General features: G+C 53.9%; 1 protein-coding gene across 5 annotated transcripts in view; it reads right to left on the bottom strand.

Annotated features, from left to right (window-relative positions):
* N4BP1 (NEDD4 binding protein 1) overlaps nucleotides 1-15,584 on the bottom strand; it is a 41,234-nt gene that overhangs the window by 20,331 nt on the left and 5,319 nt on the right. For 2 of the 5 annotated variants that reach the window (XM_053663204.1, XM_037141598.2), the window contains exon 4: nucleotides 15,234-15,285. In XM_053663204.1, coding sequence (XP_053519179.1) covers nucleotides 15,234-15,278 — 45 coding nt within the window. In that variant the 5' untranslated portion in view covers nucleotides 15,279-15,285. Of the gene's footprint in view, nucleotides 1-12,823; nucleotides 13,319-15,233; nucleotides 15,286-15,584 lie in introns of those variants that run through there. The other 3 variants (XM_037141600.2, XM_037141599.2, XM_037141597.2) reach the window with 2 other exon arrangements.

The following is a 15,584-nucleotide window of genomic DNA, read 5'->3' as shown; positions in this document are numbered from 1 at the left end:
CGCTCCTCGGCGCTGTCTCCGACTCTCTCCTCTGTCATCTCCATTTTAAAGTCCAGCCCGTGCAGAGGGTTATTTATTTAGAGTATTTCACTTTTCAGTTCTAGCCTTTCCATTTGGTTTCTATCGGTTTCAATGACTGCCTGTTGGAGGATTTTCGTAACAGGCACTAACATCTTAGATAAACCAGCATCTCTGTCATCTCGGCAGTGGGGTCTGCTGTGTCTCTCAGGAGAACGAACGTCCCCCTGGTCCTTCGTACACCATGTAACGCTGTGTCACAGCCGTCGGAATGCAAGGAGACTCCGGTCCTGACCGAGTCCTACAGTGGGTGTTGGGACCCTGTTCCAGCAGGAGACTGGCCGGGACACAGGTGACAAGTGGCCAGCAGAGACCCAGCGCGAGCTGGTTTTCAAACGCCGGCAACGGGTCTGGGTCTGTCCCACATGCGCCACAGACTTGACAGCAATGCTAGGCGGTCCGGGAAGAACGGCCTCAGGGAGAATGATGTTCAGTTTGTAATTCCACACCCTCCACAACCCGTATCAGATACAGGGCGGCACAAAGACACTTCCAGACATGCTAAAGCCTGAGAAAACTAGTCCCACAGATTCACTTCTTGAGAAACTACTTTAAGACAAAGGCACCCAAAATAGGGGAGATGACTTAGTAAGTCTGAGCCACGAGTGGTGAACAGAAGTCCAAAGACTACAGCCGTGTAGTGACAAGCTGGGCACCCAGCCGCCTAGGGCGGCCAAGGGGGATCCGTGAATGGCGGGCTAAAGGAGCCTTCGTACAACGGGTGTGTTCAAATCAAATTTCACAAGTATATGAAAATTCCAGAAAAAATTAAAAGTTATACTAGAAGAAAAACATACTGTAGTACAGTGTTGGGCTTTGTTGTATTTATGTAAGTCATTTATATAAAAACTGTTTTTTGCTTAGCAACAACAAAAGGAAACAACAGCCCTGGCTGGTGGGCTCAGTGGATCGAGCACCAGCCTGTGAACCAAAGGGTCACAGGTTAGATTGATTCCTACTCAGGGCACGTGCCTGAGCTGTGGGCCAGATCCCCAGTAGGGGGCGCTAGAGAGACAACCACACATTGATGTTTCTCTCCCTCTCTTTCTCCTTCCCCTCCCTAAAAATAAAGAAAGAAAACCTTCAAACTAAAAAAAGGAAGAAAAAAACTTTGAATTGGTCTTTGTCCATTCAGGCTGTTACAACAAACACCACAGACTGGGTGGCTCAAAGACCACAGAAATGTATTTCTCCCAGTTTGGAGGTGGGAAGCCCTGGACCAGGGGGCCCAAGTCAGGGGGCCCCTGCAGGCGGCAGACACCCTGCTGGCCCTCGCACGGTGGAAGGGGCACAGGCGCTCTCCCGCCTCTCCACAGGGCACTGCGACCCAATCACCCCAAAGGCCCTGCCCATTCACGTCACTGCGCTGGGGCTTCCATGTGTAAACTCTGAGGGGACACGTGGGGACACACAGTCAGCCCCCAAATACTGGGATCACGGGGGAGTTTCTGCGTGCTGTCTAACTTAAGTGAATGATGCCTAAACTCGGTAAGAAATAGCGGTGTATTATTATTCAACTATCTCCATACTGTTAGACCAAAGAGCTAAAATCAGCCCTGGCTGGTGTTGCTCAGTGGACTGAGTGCCAGTTTGTGAACCAAAGGGTCACGGGTTCGATTCCCAGTCAGGGCACAAGCCTGGGTTGTGGGCTGGGTCCCTGGTTGGGGGGTGTGCGACGGGCAGCCAGCTGATACATCTTTCACACACCGATGTCCTCTCTGCCCTCCCCTCTCTCTAAATAAACAGCAACAAGTCGCTGCCCCTGGGAAGTAGGGAGCAGCCCGAGGGACCGCCATTCTCGACTACAGAAAGCCTCGGAGCCACCGAAGTCTGTGGTTAGCCATGCACATACATTCTTTTGGCTTTCTCCCGACTTCTTAGTTTTTAATACAAACCCGGAAGGCGGGTGCATCCCCTCCGCAATGCGTCAGCCACGGTGCTGGCCCTCCTTTTAGGCTGACCCGATTCTGTCTGAGATAACGAACCCTGGCAGTTACTACCTACTGAGTGAGTCACCTCCCAAACAATTATTTTCTATTATTTCTGTTACTTTTCCAGATCAGTTTAATCAAGAAGAGCTGATATTTTGCAAGAAGAGCTGTCCCAAAACAGTTACACCTGTAACTAACTACCCGTATGATTGGGGATGTTCTGAAGCCTGTGCGACGGACAGAAAACGTAACATTAAAGTGGACGCCGAGGCAGAGAGGTCACTGCGAAGATCAGTGAGAAACCCCCACTTTGATTTCTTAAAGGAGACTTTATTTTTTTACGTAGTTTTAGGTTCGGGACAAAGTTCAGCAGAAAGTACAGACTTCCCAGAGGTAATTTTTAAAGCAATCATCACAAAAGTCCCTATGGTTTCATCAACTCAGGTCAATTGCACACGTCGGAGCCTACAGACAGCACTCTCCAAAACTGCCGCCTGACCTGTCACTCACAAACAAGTCAATTCACGCTCCCGAGTTTCCACAGGCCTTTCCCAGCAAGTGGCGGTCTGGGGTCACCGTGCAGACCACTGCCTCTCCGAGAACATCCAGGCAAGGCCGGGCCCCAGTGTGCAAACACCAGGAGGCTGGCGGGGCTGCGCGACGGTGCCCCCACTGCTGGGACGACCGCCACCCAGTCGGCCTCGCCATCTGGAGGAGGAGCTGTGCCGTCAGCCTGCTGCAGCCGTGTGCACGTGTGTGTGCCCCAAGAGAAACAAGTCATCGTCCCTTGGGAATTACGAGGTAGCAGCAGGTGACTTTCACACTCGAGAGTAGGGGTGAACGTGAGGCACACGGCACTGTGACGTGCTCGGAGAGCTCTGGCCGCTGGCTGTGCGGAGAAGAAAGGCTCGGTGGACCTGAACAGCCATGTTTGCATCTGGCCGTGTTGGTATCTGAGCATCTGAATGCTAGTCAAACACTGTCCTCCCACCCTGCAATATTCACATTCTGTTTTTCGTTACTCAGGGTTTTCAGGAAAGAGGAGGAGCATATAATACACACATAACTTCCCTTGCATGTGGCCAGATGAACTCCTATCAGTCTACCTTCTTCTCCAGCCTCAGCTGCTCTCAGCTCTCATTCCACCTCGGGAACCCGAGAGGTCATGGCTGCCACCAGGAAGGGCTGAAGCGGCCATTCGGGAGCCTGCAGGTTCGACCTGGGGCAGGTTCCCCTGGCGTCTCGGGGGAAGAGGGCGGGTATTCTCTGCCCCAAACGCCACCTGTGCCACTGCTGCAAGACCCTGAGTCCATCAATAAGGGCCTCCCAAATGGATGTCCCAGAAGAATGAGAAGCCTGGCGACACCAGTGGGCATCCAGTCCAGTGACAATGATGTAAGTGACACTGTTTAAGAGAGAAAGTGGCTGAAAAGACCCAAAAAGGGTTTGTGTTCCATTTTAACAACTGCACACAATTAAGAAAAATTATTAAATACTTCTAAATAGGGCAAAAGGATGGCCTTTCCACTGAGAAGCGTGCTCCTTGGCCGGTCCGGGATGGTCTCATTCTCTAGGAAACTGGCCTCTGACTCACTGGGCCCTGCTGATGAGCCCCGGACAGCGCCCGAGGCTGTCACCTCACTGCTGGTGAGACGCCAGCCGATGTGGACCGAACCTGGCAGTTCTGGTTTACCGTTCTTTTTCAGTCCTGTAAAACCTCAGATCCTCAAACACTCTCTGAACCGCTCTGCGTTCCTGACGGTTCTCTCGTCCGTGAGTTGCCTAGCTGCTCGAGACTGTGTTTATATCCCTAAAAAACATTTATTTGCACTTGGGCAGTTTCACAGGAGCCACGGAGACATCCCGGGGCCTCGCCCGCGTGGGCTGTTGAACTGGGCTCCCGCAAAGGGCAGCGTGGCGGCGCTCGAGCCAAGCACAGCGCCTTCGGGAGCCCAGAGTGAGTCTGCAGAGAGGGAGCGGGTGAGCGCTGCTTCCCGGAGCCTTTTCCTTCCCACTTTGTCCTGCTTTACGGCCACACGTCCCTTTCTACACTGGCTCAGGGACCAGTGAGCATGGACGGCCAGGTGGGTCTCAGCTGTACCCTCGTCCACATGAGGTGTCTTCAGGTTTTGGTTTTGTGGTCGGACCGGGCAGTGATCTGCCCCGTAGTTAACAGGGATGTATTTCTACTAAAGGAGAGACGCCAGGAAAACCCCCTGTTAGTGTTTTCTGCTTGTGGAAGAGTGTGGCTCAGGACGACCCAAAGAAGCCTTTCACAGCCCTGTGAAATCGGGACAAGTTTTGTGTTTTGGGACTACATCGGACCTGTGGCTACGGAGGTGGGGAACAAAACGGAAAGTTCTCTGCATGTTTGTGAGAAAAGCCTTTATTTCTTATGGCGTGAATGTGAAATACAGTCCCATCTCAAGGATGTTAATAAACTGGATTACAGTGTTTCTTAAAGAACCTCTGTTCTGGACTTCCGCCAAGATGGAGGCATAGGTGGATGTACCGTGCCTTCTCACACAACCAAGTTTAGAGACAACTAAATATTAGCAACAGAAAACACAGCCAGAACACGGAAAATTGAACTTTTCGGAAGTCTGTTGACAACAAATTCTTCAGCCTGACCGGTAAGGGGCGAAACCAGCAGCTGGTGAGGGGTTGCACAGGAGGACTCGGTCGGACGGACTCGGGCACGGAATCCAGGCACAGGGTTGGACCTAGTGAGCACCTAGTGAGCGACCGAGCAAGCGACCAGGCGAGCGACCGCGGGGGAGACAGCGGGGGAGCAGTGCTGCGTGTTGACTGTGGTCGCGCATTTGTACGCGGGTGGACAGGCGAGGGAGTGGGCGGTTGGACCAGGGCCGGGCGAGTCCCCGCGGCAAGCGGCAGTGGAGGGCGCCGCCATTTCCCTGCTCTGACCCCACCTCCACATACAGCGTCATAACCCAGCGACTCTGAGTGGCCAGGCCCAGGTGAACCACCTAAGGCTCTGCTCCTCACCCAGCTGTGAAAAACAGCAGAGGGGGCCGCCATTTCCCCGCTCTGACCCCGCCCCCACATACAGCGTCATAACCCAGCGACCTGGGAGTCCAAGGCGCCGCTTCTCACACTTAAAGGGCCCAAACAGACCAAAAGTGTGGCAAGAAGATCTCAAAGCCCCAGAGCCCATAGATCTAAGCGATGAAGAAATAGCAAAACTATCAGACGCACAGTTTAAAACACTGGTCATCAGGATCCTCACAGAACTGGTTGATTATACCAACAAATTAGACAAATATATGAAGGCGAAACTAATTGAAATGAATGGAATTGCACAGGACACCAATAGCAATGAAAAGAAAACTGGGACTCAAATCAATGGAGTGGACCAGAAGAAAGCAAATAATGGCCAAACAGAAAAGAGTCAAGAACCAAGAATTCAAAGAAATGAGGAGAGGCTTAGGAACCTCCAGGATATCTTTAAATGCTCCAACATCCGAATTATAGGGGTACCAGAAGGGGGAAAGGCACAGCCACCAGTGGAAAACTTATTTGAACAAATAATAAAGGAGAATTTCCCCAATCTGGCAAAGGAAATAGACTTCCAGGAAATCCAGGAAGCACAGAGAGTACCAAAGAAGTTGGACCCAAGAAGGAACACACCAAGGCACATCATAATTACATTAGCCAAAATTAAAATGAAGGAGAGAATCCTAGAAGCAGCAAGGGCTAAGGGGACAGTCACCTACAAAGGAGTCCCCATCAGACTGTCAGCAGATTTCTCAAAAGAGACCTTACAGGCAAGAAGGGGCTGGAAAGAGGTATTCCAAGTCATGAAATCCAAAGACCTACAACCAAGATTGCTCTATCCAGCAAAACTTTCATTTAGAATGGAAGGACAGATAAAGTGCTTCTCAGATAAGATCAAATTCAAGGAGTTCATCATCACCAAGCCCTTATTATATGAAATGTTAAAGGGACTTATCTAAGAAAAAGAAGTTAAAGAAACATGAACACTGAAAGGACAGCAAACTCACAGTTATTAACAACCGCACCTAAAACGAAAGCAAACTAAAAGGACAGCTAGATCAGGAGTGGAAACATAGAAATGAAGATCTCAAGGAGGGTTAGCAACAGGGGAGTGGGAGGAGAAGAAGGGGGGAGAAGGTACAGAAAATAAGTAGCATAGACAGTAGATAGAAAATAGATGGGGGAGCAAGAATAGCATGGGAAATACAGAATCTAAAGAACTTGAGACACATGGTCATAAACTAAAGGGGGGGTAATGGTGGGGATGGGGGGATAGGGTGGAGGGGAATGAAAGGGGGAATAGAACAACTGTAATAGCATAATCAATAAAAAATTAAGAAAAAAAAGAACCTCTGTTCTAATTGGTTTATAGAGAAAATAAGCTTTTACATAAATCTACATACACTCCTAGAATTCCTAGAAAATAAAGAAGCTAAACATCTAATACTTACAATGTTTTAGTGCTTCAAGGACCCCCCCCCAAGCCCCCAAGAGTCACAGAAACTGATACTTCGAAAGCATTTTTTGCTTAAGAATAAAGTCATATAACAAAAATAATACTTAGAATTCATGTGACTTGAAAATTTTAATGCTAACTGTAATTTATTTTTTTAAGATTTTATTTATTCATTTTTAGAGAGCGAGGAAGAGAGGAAGTAAGAGAGGGAGAGAAACATCAACGTGTGGTTGCCTCTCATGTGTCCCCACTGGGGACCTGGCCCACAACCCAGGCATGTGCCCTGACTGGGAATCGAACCAGCGACCCTTTGCTTTGCAGTCCAGCGCTCAATCCACTGAGCCATGCCAGCTAGGTTAATGTTCATTTTAAAGTAGATGTCCTTTCCATGATTTATTAGCCTATGTATTGCAACAAAGTAATAACTTCATTTATTAATCTTTAAAACGTCAGGGTTAACAACAAAACTACTGCGAACTGAGCGTGCAGGCTCCTGAACACCTGGGCAGACCCAGGCGACTGGACGGGGAGCGGCGACCCCCACACAGAGAAGTCGGAGGTGAGCTCCGCAGTGCGCACACAGTGCGCACACATCCGCAACTAATGTGAAGTGCAGGTTCTGTGGGCACTGAGGAGCAAAACCCTGAGGCTGAAAGGAGCCTCTTAAAGTAACAACGAAAAGAAATAATTCAGTGTCTAAACAAAAGGACTTCCTGGTTTCCATATGACACAGTACTTTGTATTAAAACATTTTTTAATCAAGTACACAAGGACCCCCCAATTTCGTTTTTGAAGTGCAAGCCTGCTGACGTTGCGCAGTCCCAGTGCTGAGGCAAGAAGGCAGCACAGAGCGCTGTGCGGGACCCGACCGAGGCCGTGCGGCACTGGCTGGGGAGCAGGGAGGGGGAAGCAGTGGTGAGAGTGATCGCTTCTACCCCAGCACCGCCGGTGTGAGGACCCCATGTCACCATCCTGGTTTAACACCCAAATACCAACCATAAAAAGAGACTGAACAAACCACTGTTTCTTAAGAAGATGATTTTCACAACCACCGTGAGTTAAAAAATTTTTGTTCATTCTTGGAAATGCAAAAAGGCCACCAACGTTCTTTCTGGTAAAATCAAAACAAAAACTCCATGTCACCACCCAGTGTTACATCTGTGAATTATTTCCTCTGCGCACAAGCCTACTGTTCCAACTCATTCATGAAACCAATACTGCCCCTCAAAAAAGACTAAAAAAAATTTAAGCCAAAGGAAAAGGACAGATGCCCTGGCTGGTGTGCCTCAGTGGACTGAGTGCCAGCCTGCAAACCCAAGGGTGGTGAGTTTGGTTCCCCACCAGGGCGCATGCCTGGGTTGTGGGCCAGATCCCCAGTAGGGGGGCAGGCAAGAGGCAACCAATCGATGTATCTCTCACACACTGATGTTTCTCTCCATCTCTCCTCCCTTTCCCCTCTAAGAGTTAATAAAATCTTAAAAAAAATAAAAAGGACAGATAGGAAAGAACTCAGGTACCCAGCTCTCCTAACCAAGAAGGAAACAGGACCCCCCTGAAGTCACAGAAGAACAGGCTGCTTCTACTGGAACTGCAAGGGCGGAAGTCAGAACTCAAGTGGGAAAGGGGCGACCACCGGCTCTCCCTAACACCCTCTCCGCCCCCGTCTCTGCCGCACAAACGAAAAGCTCCAGGTACGCTCTAGCCCGAGGAGGCCGCTCAGTCCTCTCCCCACAAGTTCTCCACACCAGAGCCTGCTGGCAGGTAACGGCTATGCCTCATGGCATGAGGTCGCACCCCAAACAGCCATGGATGAGTGGGCAGCAGTGGCCCACAAACTCAGCACCCTGAAGTTCATGGACAACCTGTACCTGGAGGAGCCACGCCACTCACTTCCAATTCCTTTTCTTTTGTTTGTCAACCTCCCGGACAAGATGCTGGCTCACCACCTCACCAGCTCGGGTGGGGGGGGGCAGCTCAGAGGGCCTGCACAGCCACCCCCTCCGTCCTCTCCACCAATGCAGTTGGAAAGGAAGCCTGCCCCCCCCCCCCCCCCCCGCCAGACCCACAAGGCCCTGCCCCCTGGGGCTCAGAATCAGCCCCAGAATTCCCCTGTACTGACAGAACCTGTCCTCTAGCTGCAGGACTCTGAAGTCTCAAGGAGACCCGCCTGAGGTCTGGTCCCTGTCCACACGTGATTACATCCCTCCTGCCAGGACCTGCCTCCTAGGCAGACTGGCCCCTCCAGCGGTCAGTTCCCTGAAACCAGAAGGTAAGTAAGTCTTGGTTTTCTGGGACTGTCCTGGTTCCGATGAGGCTGACCCTCAGAAGCAGTTCCTGGGCCCCAGGGTGCCCTGCTGAAGGCACCCGCACCCAGAGTGGGGGCAACTGGCCCCACTGGAGAGTTTCCAGATCAAGTCATACCCTCAAGTTATGCTGTTGAGCCTCCCTCAGCCCTTCCTTTGGTTCCCGGGTCCCTTTATGCTCTTCTCCAGGGTCCTTCCAACACCTCCTCCACATCTGTCCTGATCTGGTCCCCGTCTCCAAGCTTGCACCTTCCTGCTCCAGGTGAGAGCAGGCATCTCTCTCCAGAGACAGTCACTGGGACAGGCCACTGGGACTCCAACCACCCTCCTGGCCCAATGAAACAGAGAGCACCTTTCCCTTGCCCTGTCTCCTAGTGGCTCCCCGATGGCACCCTAAAGGGCCGTCCGACAGCTGAATCTGGTCTGCTGGCACACTCTGCTTAGCGTGCATGGCCCGGAACCTTTTTTTGGGGGGTGGTATGGGGTGGGGTAGGTATGTATACTTTAAAAGGAACATTATTAACACAAAACTTTTATGGAGATACAATTCATTCGTAGCATGCAAAACAAACTGGCTACCTCATGAACAGATCAGACACTGCTGGGCCCACACTGTGCACAGGCTGGCACCAAGCGCGGCCCTGCCCTCTCCCACAGGGCACAGGCACCTTGGCTCCCCCTGGTCCCATCAGCCACTGCCCTCCGCAGTCCCTGGACTCGTCCCAGGTGGCACCTGAAGGGTGGCTCTTGGATCTAGAGGAAGAGCTCTACCTCTGCTCACTCCCCAGGGCTAAGCTCTCTCCAGCCTCCTTCCTCCCCCCCACTGCCTGATGCCACGGGTCCCTCCCACCCGGCTCTGCATCTTTCCTCTCTCTGTGAATGAGGCAGCATCAAGGAAGCAGACTTCCGCTTCCTCTCTGAAACTCACCCACAAACTCCTTTGTTTCCCTGTCTGCCACCAGCCCCTCCCCTGGGCCAGTGGGCGAGGCCCTCTGGGTTTCCCTCTCCTCCCAGACACTGCGCCCCTGCCCCTCGCCCCTGCCCCTCGCAGTCACACGGCATCACTGCAAATGTGGCTGGATACTCCCCCAGTCACAGCCTCACAGACCAGCTGGGCCCAGAGACAGGAGGCTCTTGTGGCCTCACTCTTGCTCCTACAGCCCTTCCTTGCCTCTTCCTGGCCAGCCGGCCTGGACACCCCGGTGCCCTGGCCCTCACCGCTTCTGCCTCTTCTAGAGGGGTCTGTGGTGGAAGGGCAGCTTCCAATCGTGGAGATTCTGCACGGCTCTTCCCTCTGGAAAGCGCTCACTCGCCTGGGAGGGCCCAGCTGGGCCGAGCAGCCCCTCCTTCCCACCGTACAGGAGCCCCTTGTGGTGTCGGTGGCTCCAAGGACCACACCGTGCTGTCTGTTTCCAAGCCTCTGCTCTCTGCCCTGTAAGCCTGGGCTCCTTGAGGTCAAGAGCCAGCAGTCAGGGCACTTCTTGGCACATTTTCTCTCAATGTCAGCTCCCTGGCCCCACTAAGCTACAGGCCACCAAGGTGCCCACCACCATCCTTCCTGGTACCACTGCTTAAAACCTCTCCCTCAATTCCTGCATCTAAACCCCAGGGAAATCTTGTCACCTCATTCCTGGGGATCGCTAACCTGGGACAGCATCCTTCCCGGGTTGGGACTTCCAGACAAACCCTCCCCGTCAGGACCCTTGCTGACTTCCTACTGGACACAGCCCTGGCTGCAGCCGGCCTCGGGCCCCGGATGGCGCCATCCAGCCTCTCCGAGGTGCTTCTTGGGAAACCACCTCCACCTGGGAATGTTCCAGGCCCCTCAAGCCCAGCTCAAGTGCTGCTTCCTCCAACAATGCCCTCTGACCACAGTGGCCACTCAGAGAGCCCGGGCCGCTGTCACTCCCCAGGACAGCATTGCTTTCTGCCCCACTGCCCTCTCCAATCCTCACAGCCTCACTAACTGTGGCTCCGCCCGCTCCTACAGCCTTTGATAAGAGGTAACGAGCTCACAGTTGAAAAGCAAGAAAACAGAGTGAACTGCTGAGGGGACCCAGGACAGTGGCCCACATCTCATTTGAATCGCTCAGCCAACCAGTGAGTTCAACAGTCTTTTCTCTGACTCCCTCCTCCAAACCTCCTCCACAGTGTATTTTAGATGTCGAAGTCTGCTTTGTTGGTCTGAATTTTAAGAGTGAAGTTAATGGTGTTCTCTTCCTCAAAAGAATGTAAAACAAGCTCCAAAATGAATTAACAAAAAGCCCTTGAGTGTGGTATTCAAGGCTTACTCGAGTCTCAAGGGGAAAAACAGGAATTTGTCACAAGTGGGGAGGGCTGGACTGTGATTAACACACCAGAGATAGCCGGGCAGGTGACACGCACTCCGAGGTACTGCCGACACACCTTTTCCAATTAGCTCATGATAAACGTGGGGCAGGGACCCTGGGGTGGGGGGGAGAGTCTGGCGAGACAGGCAGTGTTTGTTTATGTAGGGCAAAAAAAAAGCACTTTCCACGCGTGGAGTGAGTCCCGAGTGAGGGGGAACCGGGAGCAGGCAGAGCACACAGAGGAAGCCAGATGCTCAGCTGTGCTACCCGGAGGATCGAGAACCTAGGTGGGGGCGGGTCAACGCCCCCTTCTGTAAACCAGGGGAGGAGTTTCCAGTGAAAAGAGGCAACCAGAGGCCCCAGGGCGGGAGTGACTTTTCGAGGATTAGTTTAATGAAAGTAGTACTGCAAATGGTACCAAGTGGTACCAAGTGGTACCGCGTAAGGAGAGGAGCGAAGGGAGGTGGGCGCACACCCAGAATGCAGGTCCCACTAGCAAAGAAGGTAGTGGGGAAGGGGAGCAGTTAACGCAGAGCAGAGACGGCTCTGAGGAGCAATCAGAGGCCACCAGGCCAGCCTGTCGCCCCTGAGGACAGGGAAGGAATCGGAGTTGTCCAAAGCAGACAAACGGTTTAAAAAATTAGGAACAGGAGAGCAAACCCGACCCAACACCTGCATGGTTTTTAGGCGGAGCTGTGGGAAACAGCCTCACAATTCAGTGTCCTATCTCCTGTGCATGCGCTGAAAACAAGCCTCCAGCCAACAGTTAAGGCTGGAGTCTCCCAGGGCACCCCGACATTCCTGAAGCAACAGGCCACTGAAGGAGGTCCCCCCCCTTCCCCAGGGCTCGTCGTTTGGGAGCTAGAGCTCTGGAAACACCTGGCTGCTGCACCTGCTCTCTGGGAAAACCTGGAGAAACTAGGGTACCGGGGTCCGGGGGCCTCTGGGCGGGGGGGGGGGGGGGGGGGGAAGCTCTTGCTGTTTTCTGGTTTGGGGAAGGAGGAGGAGGGAGTAGCTGAAGGTCCCCGGGGTGTATAAAATAAAATGCTGATCTAGAGAGAAGGTGAGTCACCTTCTCAAAAGTTTCGGTTTCCCCAGCTGTGAATGTAAAGAGAAAAAGAAGAGAGGACAGCAAAATCTACCCCACCGCACAGAAGTCTGCATTAGCTACTCCCGAGTATGGAGCGCAACGTCAGATATGCCATAACCACGAACAAAGACTCGACTTGCACATAATAGCAACACGAGAAACGACGCTCTTTTCGACACTATTATTAAACATCCCATCTCTTCTGAACAGTCCTGGAGTCAGATTCCCAAAAGGGCTGGAGCCCCCTAAAGGCTCCGCACCCCTAGAGCGGAGGCCTGGGCCCAGCTACCAGTCCTGCGCACCACCGCCAGGCGGGATGGTAACAACAGGCGACATTCGTGGCGCGCTCGCTCGGGTGGGTCTCGGTGCTATGCTCTGGCCGACAGTCCGGCAAGGTAGGTGCTTCCGCCAGTGCCCCTTACAAACGGGGAAACTGAGACGCCCCGGGATTAAACCGCTAGCCCAGGGTCACGTGGCTCGAGAGCGGCGCACGCAGGTCCGCGGGCTCGGGGGGCTGCGCTTTCCCCACCGCGCGCGGGGAGGGGCAGGAACGACCCAGGACCCGGGCCGCGCGGAGGCCGCGGGCCGAGCGGGGAGGGGGCGGCGGCGGCGGGACTCACCTTGGCGCTGTGCACCGCCTCCTGCGCCCCGCGGAGCTGCAGCCAGATGCGCGCGGGCAGCGGCTCCTCGGCCCCGAGCGCGCCCAGCACAGCCAGGCTCACGCCGAACAGGTCCTCGATGCGGCCGCGGCTCTGCTCCAGCAGCGCCGCCTTCTCGGCGGGCGCCGTGAACTCGTCCAGCACCCGCCGGGCCGCCATGGCGGGCGCGGCCTCCCGCGGCGGCGACGCCCCCTCAGCGTGCGGCCGCTGGCCCCGAGCCCGTCAGGAGGCGTCCGCCTCGCCCCCGCCCCGCCGCCCGCCCGCAGGCCCCGCTACACCATCCCGCCTCGGCCGCCGCGGCTGGGCAACTGCGGGCAGGGAAGCCCTCCGCCCCTTCGTCGCCGTCGCCGCCGCCGCCGCGGGCCGGGCCCCGCCGCCGCGCATGCGCCCCGCCCGCTGCCGTCATTGGGGCCCGCCGCCCACTAGGGGTGGGGACGGGGCGGAGGCGACTGAAGGCGACGTCACGCGCGGTTGCCATGTTTGTTGAGGGCAAGGCGTCGGCTCCGGAGAGGGGCGTGGGCGGCTTTCCGTGGTGAGGCGCGGCGCTTCCGGGCGGCCCAGTGGCTGGTGATTTCTGGTGTCACAGGTGGGAACCCGGGGCTCAGAGCCGGGAGGGGAGGCGGCCCAGCGCCTCGGGAGGGGTTTGATGGCCTTCTCACGGCTTGAGCTCGCCCCCGGGGCTCCTGGGGCTGCGTGATCCGCCTTCTGGTTCATTGATAGGAGGGTGGTTCTGACAGCGGAGGCAGGCAAGCGGGAGCAGAGCAGGAGTGACAGGCCAGGAACGGAATGTCACCAGGGCGGAAAGTCCCTGGTGTCTAGCAATGGGCAAAGCTGGGAAACAAGTGTTAGAGGCTAGGATCTCACCCCCAGAGCGACTTTTCCTCCCGTAGCCCGTTGCAACTCATGTGGCTTAGACCCCCTCCAGGGAGGAACGGGGGGGGGGGCGAGAAACAGCCGCCTACGACCCCCACACGAGCCCTGGCAGGACCCCTCCCTTTCCGCCTTCAGCCTTCGGGACGGCAGCTTCCGATCAGCATCACGTAATCTTAGGTGCAGGGCTTCCGGTCTGCTGACCACAGAGACAGAGTTGTGGTGGGACCAGAGATAACATCTAGGCTGCGGTTGTGTTTCAGCTCTAGGCGCAGAAAAGCTGCAAAACCAGACAAAACGACGCCATGGCTGATGCCAGGACCAGCCTCGATGACTAATGACCCCTCCGACGGCGACCAATCAGCGGAGACCAGGGCCCTGAAAGGACACACCTGGAAAGCTGATGACTATTCTATTGAGAGTCTCCCCTAAAATCCCCACCTTTAAAATATAGATTTAAAATCCTTAAGACAAGGGACATGGTTTTCTCTGTGTCTCTCTGGAGCACCCTGGCGCCGTCACACGGCCACAGCCCCGCCCCCTTCTTTTCTTAGGTGTGAAACCTTTGCTTTCTTTTCTCCGTAGCTGCAAGGGCCCTTCTTTGGCCACTGTAACTTGTTTCCTGAGTGCACGCAGCCCAGCGGGCTCGCTCTTTCACCTCTGTGACTTTCTAAGTAAACTCCTTTCACCAGACTTCTTGGCTCGGAATTCTCTCGAACCCGAGACCTGAGATCTAACACATCGCCGTCAAGGGTGCCCTCCGGCCCAGCCTCTTGGTCCTTTCTCTCTCTCCCCCTGCCCATCTCCCTCTTTCTTTCTTTAAAGATTTATTTATTTATTTGAGAGAGAGTGCGCGGGGAGAGGGGAGAGCGAAGGAGAGGGAGAAACATCTGCGCAAAAGAAACATTGGTGAATTGCCTTTCACATGCCCACAGCAGGGGGCGTGGCCCACGACCCAGGGACGTACCCTGGTGCCCTGACTGGGATTAGAACCAGCCACCTTTCACTTCACAGGCCAGTGCTTAACCCCCCCAAGCCACACCAATCAGGGCCCTCTTTCTCTCTTTATTCTTTCCTTTCCCTTTTCTCTTTCCCCTGTTTTTTTTCCCCCCACTAAAAATGGTAACAGGAAGGGAAAAAATGGGAATGATAAGTATGGAGAACTGAAAAACAAACAAATGATTAAGAAAAATTGGGGAAAACTGTGTCTTCTGGTAGGGAAGGAGGAGAATGTGCTATAGAAGAGGTTCAAAAACTGGGATTAGGGATGCATCCATGATTTTAACGTGGGACCTGGACAAATACACCCTAACCCCTCTGCACGTCTGTTTTTCCAGCCGTAAAACGAAGGGTGCACCGTGTTATCTCTTAAGAGTCTATGCCCAAGACTCTTAAGTCTTGGACAATGTTATGTCCAAGACTTAACGTCCTTGGAGTCCATGGAAACATGGTGGAGGGTAAAAGATCGATGTCCTTTCTCTGGGCCGAATGTGGTACATACCATAGAGAGCTGGGGACCAGGGGGTTCACTTCTCTGCGTCTTCATTCCTTATCTGGAATTAAGGATATCCGTTAACTTATATTGCCAGCATCAGGTAGGTTGAGGGACAGTTCTATTCTTGTTTTAACTAGCTCCGAAACGTCCGTGTCTCAACCTTCCCGTCCTGTGTCAGTGCCTGGATACACATCAAGCCCCCAGGTGATCCTCCGATCACCCCAGCAGGTCCAGGAAAAGAGTGTTTGTGATTTGGACCGAGAGTCCTCACCACCTCAGACCAACCCAGAAGCTAAAGCGCCACACGGATTTTGCTCCATTTTCACTGTCAGGACCCTCGGCTTGTCTCTCTTCTTT

Source organism: Artibeus jamaicensis, unplaced genomic scaffold (assembly GCF_021234435.1).
Source record: "Artibeus jamaicensis isolate MK-2021 breed Jamaican fruit bat unplaced genomic scaffold, CSHL_Jam_final contig_3152, whole genome shotgun sequence".
NCBI lineage: Eukaryota > Metazoa > Chordata > Mammalia > Chiroptera > Phyllostomidae > Artibeus > Artibeus jamaicensis.
The sequence above is the reverse complement of the archived record's forward strand: the minus strand, read 5'-3'. Positions and strand labels throughout refer to the sequence as shown.